The sequence below is a fragment of the Falco biarmicus genome, chromosome 6 (assembly GCF_023638135.1).
Source record: "Falco biarmicus isolate bFalBia1 chromosome 6, bFalBia1.pri, whole genome shotgun sequence".
Classification (NCBI taxonomy): Eukaryota; Metazoa; Chordata; class Aves; order Falconiformes; family Falconidae; genus Falco; species Falco biarmicus.
Genome location: NC_079293.1, coordinates 60,864,792 through 60,878,126, shown reverse-complemented (window position 1 = coordinate 60,878,126; position 13,335 = coordinate 60,864,792). Strand labels below are relative to the sequence as shown.

General features: G+C 36.4%; 1 protein-coding gene across 3 annotated transcripts in view; it reads right to left on the bottom strand.

The window, feature by feature from the left end:
• The window catches only part of MAN1A1 (mannosidase alpha class 1A member 1), a 151,803-nt gene that overhangs the window by 83,000 nt on the left and 55,468 nt on the right, over window positions 1-13,335 (bottom strand). For all 3 annotated transcript variants that reach the window (XM_056344518.1, XM_056344517.1, XM_056344519.1), the window contains exon 4: window positions 6,165-6,245. In XM_056344518.1, coding sequence (XP_056200493.1) covers window positions 6,165-6,245 — 81 coding nt within the window. The remainder of the gene's footprint in view (window positions 1-6,164; window positions 6,246-13,335) is intronic.

The following is a 13,335-nucleotide window of genomic DNA, read 5'->3' as shown; positions in this document are numbered from 1 at the left end:
GAGACTGAAATACTAATGGAGATTACAGCCTGCAATTGTGGGAAACACAGGAGATTTTAAATCCTTCTCTGCCCCCAAGTAGGCTGTTCAATGCCACATCTGAGTGGATATAAACCATGCTTTTATACACTGTAATGACAGCTTCTTGCAGAAACTCAGGCTATAAAAGAAAAAGTAGTTCTTGACTTAGTTTGACATATTGCTGGCTAACAGGGGCCACATGCTCCAATTCAACATGCTGTTATAAACAAAAGGTTCACTCTAGTAATGTTTAAGTTTGGAAAGAGAATCAAGACCAGCTGAAATGAACTTAGAAAGGAGCAGCCAAATGGGTAAAATGCTTGGAGCTGACTTGGAGGATAAAAGATGAGGTTCAGAGTTACAAGATTCTTAAACCAAAAGGCTCAGATGACTTCTATCTTCTTTTGGTGTAACTGCAAAGAAGGTAATTAAAAGCAAGAGTATATTAAGTCCAATTAAGGAATACAGAAACTGATGATGCTTGACAAGTAAAATGAAAAACCATTAGGTCAAGCTAAAAGTAATTTTTGAAGAACAATTTTTTACAGTTAAAAAAAAAAGTTAACAAAAAAAGAGAAACATAAGGCCTGCTAGAGAGTCAGGAGGAAAAAATAAAAGATGTCTGTGTAAAAGAGCACAGTTCATGAAATGAAGCCATTGCAGAAAACCTGTATTTGCCCCAGTGTTCAGTCTTGAAGAGCCTAGGCAGATTACCATGCAAGGAGATTTTTAAAAGGACAAGCCTAATGCACTGTCCCAATATCAAAGCTGGACTAGATGACCTCCTGAGGTCCCTTCTAAGCTAGGTGACTCCAGGACTCTATGGAAATTAACAACAAAAAAAATCATAAATTGATAAAAATGAAACAAATCATCAAGGTACCAGAGCTCCAAAAGAACTGAAAGATAATACCACTGAAGTACTGATACATCACTTAAAGCGGCAGCAGATGGCTGGTAGGTGGCAAACAGGACCCAAATCTGAAAACAAGGGGGTAGAAAACTACAGGCAATTGCAGTCTTCTAGTTTCTATCAAACAGGGAATTCTACTGCCAGTCTATGAAGATGCTAAAGGAGGAGTTAAGTGGCATTCACACAGAAGTGATCAAGCTGATACAGTATGACTGGAGTTTCAAACAGCATTAGAAATCAAGCTTCCAAGAAATAAAAGGAAAAGACCTCTTGTTAATTAGCATCATTAGGTGAAAGGAAGCAGGAGATAAAACATGTGGTCAATTCTCACACTGGTGAGGCAAGATCCCCAAGGCACCTATACTGGAACTTACATTCCTGATTTGCAGAAATGAGCCAATACTTTTGTATAGGTGACAAACTTTGTCTCCCTACTACTCAAGATTGCTAAATGATTAATCGTATTTTTTGTATTTATGGAATTTAAATATTCTCTGTGAAGGCAGACCTCTACAAGAGAGGGAGAGCAAGATAAAACCAGCTACAGCTAAATTCTGGAGACTGTCTTAGCACTACATGAAGTCAGCAATGTTTTGTGGTTAGCCTGGCAAAGGCAGCTCTAGATCAATAGCATCTGCATCACTATTTCATGTCTGCTGCTCATTAATAAGACAGCACTACCATCACTGATGCATGGTTGTTTTAAGTGGGCAGTTATTAGGTCTGAAGTCAGACAGGAGGCCAAGATCATCAAATGAAGCTGAATAGTGGCACTGTAACTCCTAAAATGCAGATGTAAACTAGTTAGGTGATACATCAACACTTTTTTTACCCCACCTTTTTTACTTCTAATTAACAGTTGGTCAAAGAGTAATAGATGAAACTTAGAAAGCCCAACATTTATCATCATGAAGAACAGTTTTTTGTGGGTTTTTTATTCCTTTATCATGATCAGGATAAACTTGTGATCTTTTAAACAAGATATACTGCCAAAGTAAAAAAAAAAATAAAAAAAAACTATCACACTTCTGCTTCATACCATGGAAAGAAATGGCAACATGAACATCATTGCCAACTTTATTTTGTCTTCCTCCAGTGAAAATAACTATTTTTAGTCCTAGAAAAGAGAAGGTTTTATTATGCAGGAAGAACAGCTGCTGAATCAAAAATATTTTAACTCTGGGGGAAAAAAAAATATTACTCATCCCATTCAAAAACTGGAAAAGCTTCAAAGGAATGTGGGAACTTACCAGCTGGATCTGAAACTCACATGCTCCTTATTCACTTCAGAGCATTTTAGATTTACTTTTTTGCTACTCATACAAACAGCAATTATTTAAAGCTCCTTCTATTTCTGCCTATGCAATGTATTCCCTGACTGTGGAACGAGCCTTCAAGTAAAACAGTCCCCTTATTAAACAGCTTTAACAGTACCTATAAGAACCAGGCATCAGTAAATTAGAAGAGCTATCCAGAACAGTATTTAGACTTGTATATCCTCTACAAGCAGTGCCATATGCTTACCATGACTTTCATCACCAGTATCACAGTTAGCCCCAACAATGAAGATCATAGTGCTCAGAAATAGTGTTTCTCATCTCCATGAATTCCAAGAAAGTTCTTAGCTGCTGTTAGAGGATATAGCATTGTCCTCCTCTAGAAGTTAACAAATGATCTCCTTATATGACTACATTTGGGAGTGTATTTCAAGCAAGAGAAAAAAATCAATTACGTGGGTTTGCAGAACAGGGGATCTTATTGCATGCAATGCTCCTGAGCCTTGATGTACCAGAATCAGACTAGTAAGTACATCAAAGCAGTTGTAAACCAAACCTCTCCCTTACTGGACATCTTATGCCAGTACAAAACCAAAAAAAGGTTGCATACCAAATTGTTTAGAAAAGGAAGTGCATGTCTACTAATGACTTTGGGTTTAATTAAAACAAAATGATCAAGAAAGTTTGCAAAAATATCTGCCTTGTTCATATGGGTTAAAATTACCATATTATAGGTTTCTCCAGAGGCTTTCATGCAAACAAGCAAACAAATCAATACTAGTAGTGCTTTAAAGGAGACAGGTGCATTTTAATAATCTCGTACAGCCACTGACTCATGGAAAAATGGAAGGGAAGCATTCACATGCAATATTACTACAAGGGACTTAAAAACAAAACCCAAAGAAACAAAAAAGCAGTCCTTGAAAGGTTACTCATCTTGAAACCAAGTTTTCTGGTATTTGTAGCTGTTATTCAAGTAAAATTTGATAACTGATGGAATTCTAGCAGGGGTTTAAATAGCAACCATAAAATAAATTTTAAAAGTGACTTAAAGTGTACAACATTCTTCTACCACTTTTAGGTTTTTCATATTAATCCTAGTAAAGCATAAATTGTAAAAAGTTTAATAGAATGCATCTCATAGCTCTATTTGCAAGTGAGCACCACACACAGTTACCAAGTGGCAAAGTATCCAATTTGATCATTTTTAGAATTATTCACATTGGTGCCTTTATCTAAATGAACTATTACGTGAGCAGGATGTTTTAGGAACTACTCAGTATGATAGGATATTCTTTAATCATGATTAGTTAGACATGCAAATGATTATGGAACATACAATGTGTTGCAGCTTTGGATCATTACCCACAGAAATGTAATTCAGAAGTACAAACAATAATTATTTCTGTCACTCCTTTTACTGAAACACAGCTTGCTTTAATTAGGATATTGATAAGTGAGCACAGCAAACATAAGCTTTTTAAATAGTTAATCTGATAAAGAATTAAATGAGCTTTTAACTGAGAAAGCTTAATCCTCCAGTCTGCACACAGGTTGTTCCACCTCCTTAGGAAGGCCTCCTAACATAATGGATTAGCAGATGACTAAAGATATATTTTCTGCAGTGGCAGCCAGCCTCTGGGGCCCTCAGTCCCTTCCACACCTGCCAGCAGCACCAGCAAAGGACAGACTCTCACAACACGGGAAACCTCACACTGCTGCACAGCGGCTCTGCCCTCAAAACTGCTACACCCTGCTCTTCCCATAAGGCAGCCCTTGGCTATTGCTTCAGTATCTTGGATTTTGGAGACAAATCAGGAAGTTTCCCCAATCTGATAAAGGCAGAGCGTGCTGAGCTGCACTCTCTAAGCCTTGAGGACAGCTATTAGTCTAGGAAAATCATTCTGTCTTGGACAGCAGGTGTCTATCAAAGAGTATGAAAACCAGTGGCAAGCATGGACGGTGTCTTTCCCAGTCTGCAAGAGCTCAGGATGCTCCTTAATCATACACATCAACTTTGCATTTAGGAGCCCACTCTACTTTCATTGATAAGTCCATGCATTTTTAGAATGGACATTAGCATCCAGTATAACCAATATCCTACTGCAAAGAGTTCCAATTAATTATTCATGGTGTGAAACACTTTGTTTTAAATGCTTCCTCATTTCATTTGTAAAAGAGTTTTATTTGAACACCAGTGTTGCTATCAATCTAGTGCAAGAGGTGGTGGTAAAGCTGCCTCTTTAAAGCTGAAGGAATGGCTGAGGAGCAATGACTAGGTGTTATTTAGGAGAAACTATACACACTGATTGAAAGTGAGACTGCACGTTAACAGACACAAGATATAAACCATCAGCACAGATGAAATCAACAACAGATAACAAATGGTTGAAGCATTTACTGGCAGACAACTGTCGCTTGATATAAAGGCTTGCGTGCAGTCCTCTGCCAGCTCACTGTCTGCCAAGAAGCATCCTCTGCTTCTGTCAGAACTGGTTAATTAAAATGCAGCAATAGGTTATACTGGAAAAGTTCGCTCCTGTTTGTAAGACACAGATCTGCAGTGAAAGATAGAACTGTTTCATCGCAGAAGGAAGAGCTTTCAGTTCTAGACATCCTTACATACACTTTTCTGGGCACTGAGTTACTGGAGGAGCACAAGGGATTTCCTTCAAGAGTCAGAGGTGAAACAGCAAAATTATATTTAGTAAAGATCTAGAAATGCGCTACCAAGCACCTCTCAGATTTTTTCATTACTTTTAAGTGTGAACTTGAAATGGGTGTAAGTGCAATTTTTTTTCTGCAGAAAATTACAAAACAGTAAAAATATGAAAACCTGTATATTCTAAAACATGAGTGTCTTTTCAAGATCACATATGCTCAGGACAGGATAATGGGAAATAAACAGGTAAGTCTACTTAGGATGTGAAAATATTAGAGGAACACTGTCTCCTTATAACTGCTTTGTCAGGTACATGACCCAGTAAGTACCTGCTAAGACAGCTTTAACATAATGAAAAAAATTAACAAAAACCAACATGCACACCATAGAATTTAGGTTGAAGTGACAGGTTCAAAACAGAGCTTTAGCCAGTATGTGGGAAATTGACATATGAAAGAGAATAATACATCTTTAGGGTTTTGTGGAGTTTCCACCAGAAAATGTTTTGGATTTTAAGAAATCCAATGGTAAATGCAACTTATGATTAAAGAGTATTAAACTTGTGTTAATCCTACAATAAAATACTGCTATAATCCAGAGACAGGAAAAAGCATTTAAGCTAGTAAGATAAAAGACTTCTCAAGTGCCAAGCTAAAAATTTAAAGTATCACAGTACCTGTGACTCAGTATAGCTTCTCCAAATATATTACAGAAATAATATTGCATTAGTCAAAGCTCTTAGATGAAATTGCTTCTTCATCCTCTCCAGGAACCATGACAGGCAATAGAGATCAATGGGATATTAATGTTTTAAAGACATTCACATGTATAGGCTTACCAGTTATCTTTTTGTTCTTAACATGTCTTTTCCATATGAGTTGATGCTTCAGCTTCAGGAAGGCCAACACAAGGATTGTTTACAGGAGTGAAAGGATATGCTCGAAACCAATTTGTGAATCAGGAACCTGATGCACCAAATCTACCACTACCATGGCATAGGAACTCCGTAATTACATACACCAGCACAAAGCCCAGTAAGAATGTACTGGGTATGGTTTCAACTCAGGAAAAAAACACCAACCCCAAAACACTTACAAGAAGTAATAGCTTTAAGACTTACAGTAAGCAACAGTAACAGAAGTAAGAAAAGCCACTGGACAGATGTCTGCTGTACAAGCCATTTTCAAAGTTCTAAACAAGTATAAATTGGATAAATAAAAATTATTAAACTAAAAGTTAACTACTTATCTAGATGACGATATTTCAGATAAACTATGTGGAAATATCTTACCTCTTCTCCTGAAAGATAGTAAGCTGAAAGTAGTCCACCAACAAAACGAATGTTCACTTCAAATACTGAAATTTCAGCATTCTGTTGAAATAAACAAACATAGTTTTATTCCCTGATATTTTTCTGTATGGTTTTGTTTGTTTGTTTTTGTCTTTTATATACATGCAGGTATTAAGCTACACCAGCTGTAAATGGCAAAACAGAGATGATGTAGGGAAAGCCAACGTAAGTGAACTTAAGAGCATTTTGAAGTATTTTCTTCTCCTCTTCTTATTAACAAAGAATTATTTCGACACAAGTCATCCTCTAAATCCACATATCTAATTCCCTGCAGATGATTCAGCACTCAGACACAAAAAGTACTCTCAGATCATGTCCCACACTACCTCAACCTCACCCTAAATGCGACTCACAGTCTAAACATAAGTTATTGTAAAATGGGGCACATGTGTATAATATTAGAATGAGTCAATTATATGTTCATGATAAAAATGTAATCATGACATGTATTCACAAGGAAGCAGATGATCTTTCACTATGATGGTGACAGCCCTTCTGAAGCTGGCCTGGTCTTTACCAATGATAGAGACTAGGTTCGTTGTATTAAGCAGTACAGATACAGCCATTATCTATCCCAAAAGTCAAAGCACATTCTTCTCTGCCTTTTTAAAATGCAAACCTAAATAAAGAATCCGAGTCTCATGATTGCTACATTCTCTTGCTCTTTACTAAGTCAATTCCAATTTTACTCTGACACACAACATTCAATCTACTCAATAGGCATTCAGTTGAAAGCTCATCTATCGAAGTTTCTTATTTTTCACTTTTTTATGTAATACTACTTTTTATATTTTTGTATTTCTGTAGAAAAATAGCACCCAGCAGTCAATCTTCTAAACTCTAAACTTTTGGGCACATAAACAGGTGTTTGACTTTTGTGTGTTCTGGGTTGCTCTTGCTTCTGTTGAATGGTCTTTTCCATCTTCTATTTGTGAAATACATTAGAGCTATATTTAATATAAATCAATGCATGGTGGGGCTGCAGGATTTTCTTCCAAAGGGCTTGCAGGCTTTTCTCATTCAGCTATTTTTTGTACTTTTCCAGTTTAAACATGCAGATACCAGTTTATGTAGGAGCAAAGAAGTTGTTGCTCCCTCTTTTCTATGGATTTTAAATTCCAGTAAACTGCCTTTGCAGAAGAAAACAGCACTAGGTTACTTATTAGAAGTATTACTTCATGCTTTACAGTTTGCAAGGCACTCTGATTAAGGAAAAGTATCTAGACACATTGCAGAGTTGTGCAGTGTTTTATCAGTTATAAAGGTACAGACTTCAAAAAACACTCACAGACTTGCTACAATGCTTGTCCACTTGCCCTGACGCATTTAACTTTTCTCCTCTAAAATCTGTCCTGCTCCTCCCCCTCTAAAAATTCAGGATATAATTCCATTCACAGAATTGCTCTGATTAATATATAATGTGTACATTATATATATGTGTGCTGTGTAGGTTTTGTATACACACGAGCACAATTCAAAGAGGCAGATGAAATAAAGCCATCACACATCTGCCTGCTGAAAACTCAGACCTGGCATCACGTGTTAAGACTGGAAACTGAAAAAGTGATCTTGCTGTCTTGCACTGTTTAGAACATGATTTTTTTCTAAGTTTATCTTAAGTGTACTAAAACTCTACAGGACCTCCTCACCCACTGCTATCCCACTACTGGTCTACTCTTATTCTTTCTGAAAGAAACTACAAAGGCAAAAAAGGTTTACTTTCTGTTTCCAAAATTAAACTGATATTTCTGCTTCCAAGTGTTCAGTCATCGTCTCACTGAATACAGCAAGAAGGAGAATGAAATAACCGGGAACAGGTATTCAATTCAACTTTAACTAGTGCCTTTTCTTTGTGTTTCCTTTTAATATACCATGATATATGGCAAACCTGGGGAGATGGATATAAAAACATTTAAATCCTCTAGAGTTCTGAACTAACTAGACAATACACCTGTTCATCTAAGCAGGCTACCTATGTAAAAACTCTACATTAAATGAAGAAGTCTACCTTAACTACATCCAATGCATAAAACAGCTTGTAAAGAACTGATCAGACTTAAGAAAGGCTGACCTGATCAGACTGAAGAAAGGATGATTAAAAGGACTAATAGGGGCAGCTTCTTTTCCCTGGAGCTTGAGCTAGCTGAAATGCCTAAAAATAGTATTTCACTTTAAGAACCTTCTTCAGAAGCTCAAGTTCTTTCCATTTCAGTCCTGAGCCTCAGCACATGCCAAGAACTTTTCTTTGATGTGGGAAAGTTGAAGCTGTAAAGAGGTAGGTATTAGACAAGGAAATGAGTTAATCAGATATCCCAGACACTTGTGTTTCCTGTGAGGATTGAATTAAATTACTTTTTCATTTTGAATTGCTTGAAGTGATATATGAGCTGAATATTTTGTCTCCAGTACCTTACATTTTGCCTTTCTGGATTTAATATGGCCATTTAACTCGCAAACCATTACTATCTTTCCAGGAATGCAAAGGCCCTTTAAGAAAAGCTCAGTACGTATGCACCAACATCTGCTTCTGGAAATCAGTTACAGACTAAAAGACTCTGAAGTAATGTGAATAAAGATTTTAATGTCAAACCACAAAGATTAATTGCACTGTAATCCTGAATGTTTGCTGAAGTGGTGATCTTTCAGGGTATTTCTTGAAGTTAACCATTATTTTAACGTTAACAGATTTCCAATACCTTACTTGTACACATCTCTGAACCTTTGTTTGAAATCCTTGTCTCTTACTAAAACTTTTACACAAGCCACTAAAGCAGATGCAATTAATGAAATGGACAGACATTTCATTAATGGTAGATTTGAATGTTGTATGCTTAATACACAGTCATTCTTAAACTCATTACATCAAGGTAGTAGTATTCTCAGAAAGCACAGGAATTACAGCAATTTGCAAAACAGTTCAAGAAGTTTTATAATTTCATGTCAAAGAAAGATTCATCTTTACATGGAAAGTTCATGTGAAGAAGTCTGTTAAGAAAAGTGAACTTGTAAAAGCAGCAATTTCTGCTATACCAACTTTACCCTTCTTTATGTTTTGATTTGGTGGGGGTTTTTGTTTGGGTTTTTTTGTTATTTTGTTTTTGTTTTTTAAATTTTTTGTATTACACGCTTAAGGTGCCATACTTTGATCACTACCCTCTTTTCACATTTCTAGTCATCATCCACACAGAATTTGCACAAATGAATCTGTATATTTCTACTCAGCATTCAGATCCTAAGTAAGCAATGTTAATTTTTATTTTGCTCTTGGATCCAGCTATCCAGCTGTACTCAAATACCTTATGATCTATTTAACAGTGCCAAGACATATAGCAAACCCCTCCATCTTCACTTCCCAAAGTTTCTACTTCAGCAGCTGAAGAGGCCAGAATTACTTTATTTTTTTATTTTAAGTTTAGTCTTCTCTTTCAAACCATCATTTTATCATTATATAGCAGGTCTGAGATACGGTTGAATTAATTCCATTATATCTAATGGAACTTCTGTAAAGAGAAGTGACTGGATAGGCTTATTTTAAAATGACTATGATGTTCCTTTTGTAAAATCCCAAGTATGTAATATGGCTCTGACCAACTGGATAGATATTCTTTCTAATTTTACAGTCTTTTCATTAGTACTCCAATTAGGCAGCACAGCCATGTGTTGTGTATGACGATATCTGAAACACCTTTTTTAGTACATGGTCTGTGCTAAGCTCTTACTGTTCCTATGCAATATCATCTTACTCTGGCTGCTGATTTTGGAGACCTCCCTTGTATAAAGGATTCTTAAAGTATGTAGATGCTTGGGAAAGGGATATGTATATTGGGAACGTATTTTTGTTTTACTTCCAGGGCTTTTATGTTAATTGAAGTATATGAGTAACTTGGTCTTTCATCTTACATTTGTTCAATAATTTATCATTCGCTATTTGATCTTCTGATAAGTGAATCATAAATGGTATCATCCAAGCACTAAATGAAATCCAGAGAAATTGTGACTGCAGTTCACCATACTGACAGAAAGTGGAAACGAAAAGCAATATATGTATCCATTACATGATGCAAGGTTAAAACTTGACAACTGTATGGAATTTCATGTGGTTTCCTTGATTGGCTTCTAAAGACAAAATTCTTTTGACAAAGAGGTGTAACATCCTTTACGTTTGCTGGCTAGACACATAACACCAAAGTGAACCTATTTACTTATGGTGGAAACCGCTCCTTCTCAAATTCAGGCTATGCGAATAAGCAAGTCTCTACAATCAAAAGGACGAAACAGCTGTGTGTTACCACATTTTGGCTTGACAAGGAGAAATGCTAAAATAAGCATATAAAATAAGATTTTTTTTAAGCAAGAGAAGAACCATAGCTTGGAAACACTCAAGAAGCTGCAGGATGTTACAGGTTTAACCACTAAACCTATTAAAGTCACTCCTTTTAAAGAAAGGGAGGTTGACTATACCTTAGGAAGCCCCATCTTCCAAAAGCAACAACTATTCCCAAATGGGGTAGGGAGGAATTGTTACATTAGCTAGTTTATGTTACCCTGCATTTGTACTTTATTTGCAAACATACAACAGGGCCAATCTGATCTCAGCTGCATCTCACCACTTCCCTCGCCCTTCTGTAAACCAGAGAATTAATCTACAACTGGTAAACTGTTAAAGCTTCAACGAGCTGTGGTTGAATTTAGTGTTGAAAGCACTGTTCAGACGACAAAACTACTGTCAGCTGGGCTCTCCTGAAGCCTTTTTCCTTTGACTCCTCCAGCTTCCCAAAAATCAGTATTCACATCCTTCTGAATCATTTCCTTAATGCATCATTCCTGAAAGTCTTCCTTTCCATAAATTTGTAGACCAAGGCCAAAACAATTTGTCTATGTTTTCTTCTGAAATATTTGATTTTGAAATATTTCATTTGAAATACAACCAAATTCTATTTATCTAGTATAAGCTTCCACCTGGCACTCATTAACACTGGTACTTGCTCTGCCATTCATAATTCAATTGGAGAAAATACTGTGTGCTTTTTACATGGATGAATGTATTCACAATAATTTATACCCAATATCTTAATTTAAATCTGATAAAAAGCTTACTCTCCTTGTTTTTATAAAGATCCAAATAAGGCTACAAATCCTACCAAATAATTGTTTCAGTCTTTTTTGCACAGGTTCTTTCCAAAACTTTCTTTCTTTCAGTTCTCTTTTTCTTGTCTCATCAAGAGTGTAATAAAACTTCAGTTACCTCATCTGCATTTCCATCTATTGCTCCTATGTACAAGGACTATAGGTACTCCCCCCACACCTACATACCATACCGTACTGTTGTAAACAGCCCATATCCTGCAGGTTAACAAGCTGTGCAAGAGAACACCAGGGACTCCACACTGAGCAAAGCTGAATAATGTGCATAATTCTAGACTAAAAAATGGACACAAAGGAACCATGTTTCCAGTGAAATGAGAGAAGTAATTATTATTATTATTACTTTTAAATAATATCTCCCAGTTAAACCGCAAAGGTTGGGAACAACAAATTCTAGCATTTTCAAGCAGTCTGGGAAGTATGATAGAGACACCAAGAGTATCACAAGAGCTCACTTTAAGCTACTGTAATTTAACAACATTTTAATTACTTGCAATTGTGGGGGAAGTAAGTTTCATTTGTATTCCACAAATGAAATTTAGTGGCAGCCTGCTAAAATACTCTGTTCCCATAGACAAGGGAAACCATTTTAGCCACCTTCTTATTGCAATTGTCAAAGCTTGGTTATTGCATAATATGTTATTTAACCTTGATAAAGTCCCCACATGACAAACTTTAAGATCTTAAACAGGAACAAAAATAAAGTGCTACTAAAGGCATTAACGAACTCTAGTAGCAAAAGAACTGGATTTAATAATAAATGTGCAAGATCTCCTTTCAGCCCATCAAAATAATTTCTTATTCGTAATCAAACCAAAATCAAGTCACTTTGAAGTCTGGTATTTAGAGTGTACTAATAAATTATATGGCAAAGTAGTAAACATATAGTCCTGTTAAAAAAGAAAAGGGGGAAAAAAAAACAAAGGGGGGGAATTGTAGAGGAATGAAGCTGGGTTAATATATACAGCTGTGGGCTGGCTTCAGGGGCGGTGGGTTGGCCAATGTAGATAAGGTGCAGCTGTGGCTGGTTAAGTGGTTGAGAGCCAATGAAGAGAGAGCAGCTCAGGAAGAAGCAGAGAGAGGAAGAAGTAAGAGAAGAGAGAGTGTGCCCTGGATGAGGTGAGATGAGGAGAAGGCAGCAGAGGGACTGGCATGAAGAGTATGCTGGCATGAGATGGTAAAAGACCTTGCTGCAGCTTGATAGTCTGGAGAGTGCTGCGACATAGTCTTACAAACTAAAGAACCATTTTCAGCTGCTGACTTTCTTAAGGTTCTTCACAGACCCATTGTACATTTACTTGAAGTCAAATTGCTCGCACCTCCCACGTGCTGCTTTTTTTTTTTAATAGTAAAGCTATTCAGCCACAAATTGTTATATTAGGAAACTTTCTAATTTTCTCACTTAAAGAGAGAAAAACACCAAAAATAAAGTGCCACAACCCTATCTGCGTCCAAGCCAGATCACTAGGTTATGATCTGTTAAATATATTAACAGGTCGATCATAATGCCTACGGTTTGAGAGTAGTAGGAATTAAATTTGTACGTGCTGAAGTTAGAAATTAACAATCTCGATTCTGAAAGTTTGCCCTGTTACTGACTGCCCCACCATGACAGATTTGAGCTAAATATAAATGCTGGAAGCATTAATAATAAGATACAAATAATATTTGTTATTCTGTGATCTTGGAAAAGTTGTATGTTAATCTGTACATGGCAGTAGAGATAAACTTAAGTTCCAAGTTTCTATACTTTTTTTCCACTCTTTTCTACTTCCTAAAGTAGTAGATATATTACACACAAAACTTCTACATTGCATGGAGATGCACTCGAAGCTTTTTCAAAAGATACTTGAACTTGCAAAGCTAGGTACAAAGATGAAAATCAGAACTGCTAAGTAAGCCTTCAAGCTTCAGGGTGGCTTATAAAATCAGATAACAGTGACTGACTGACCTCTGTAAACAGATT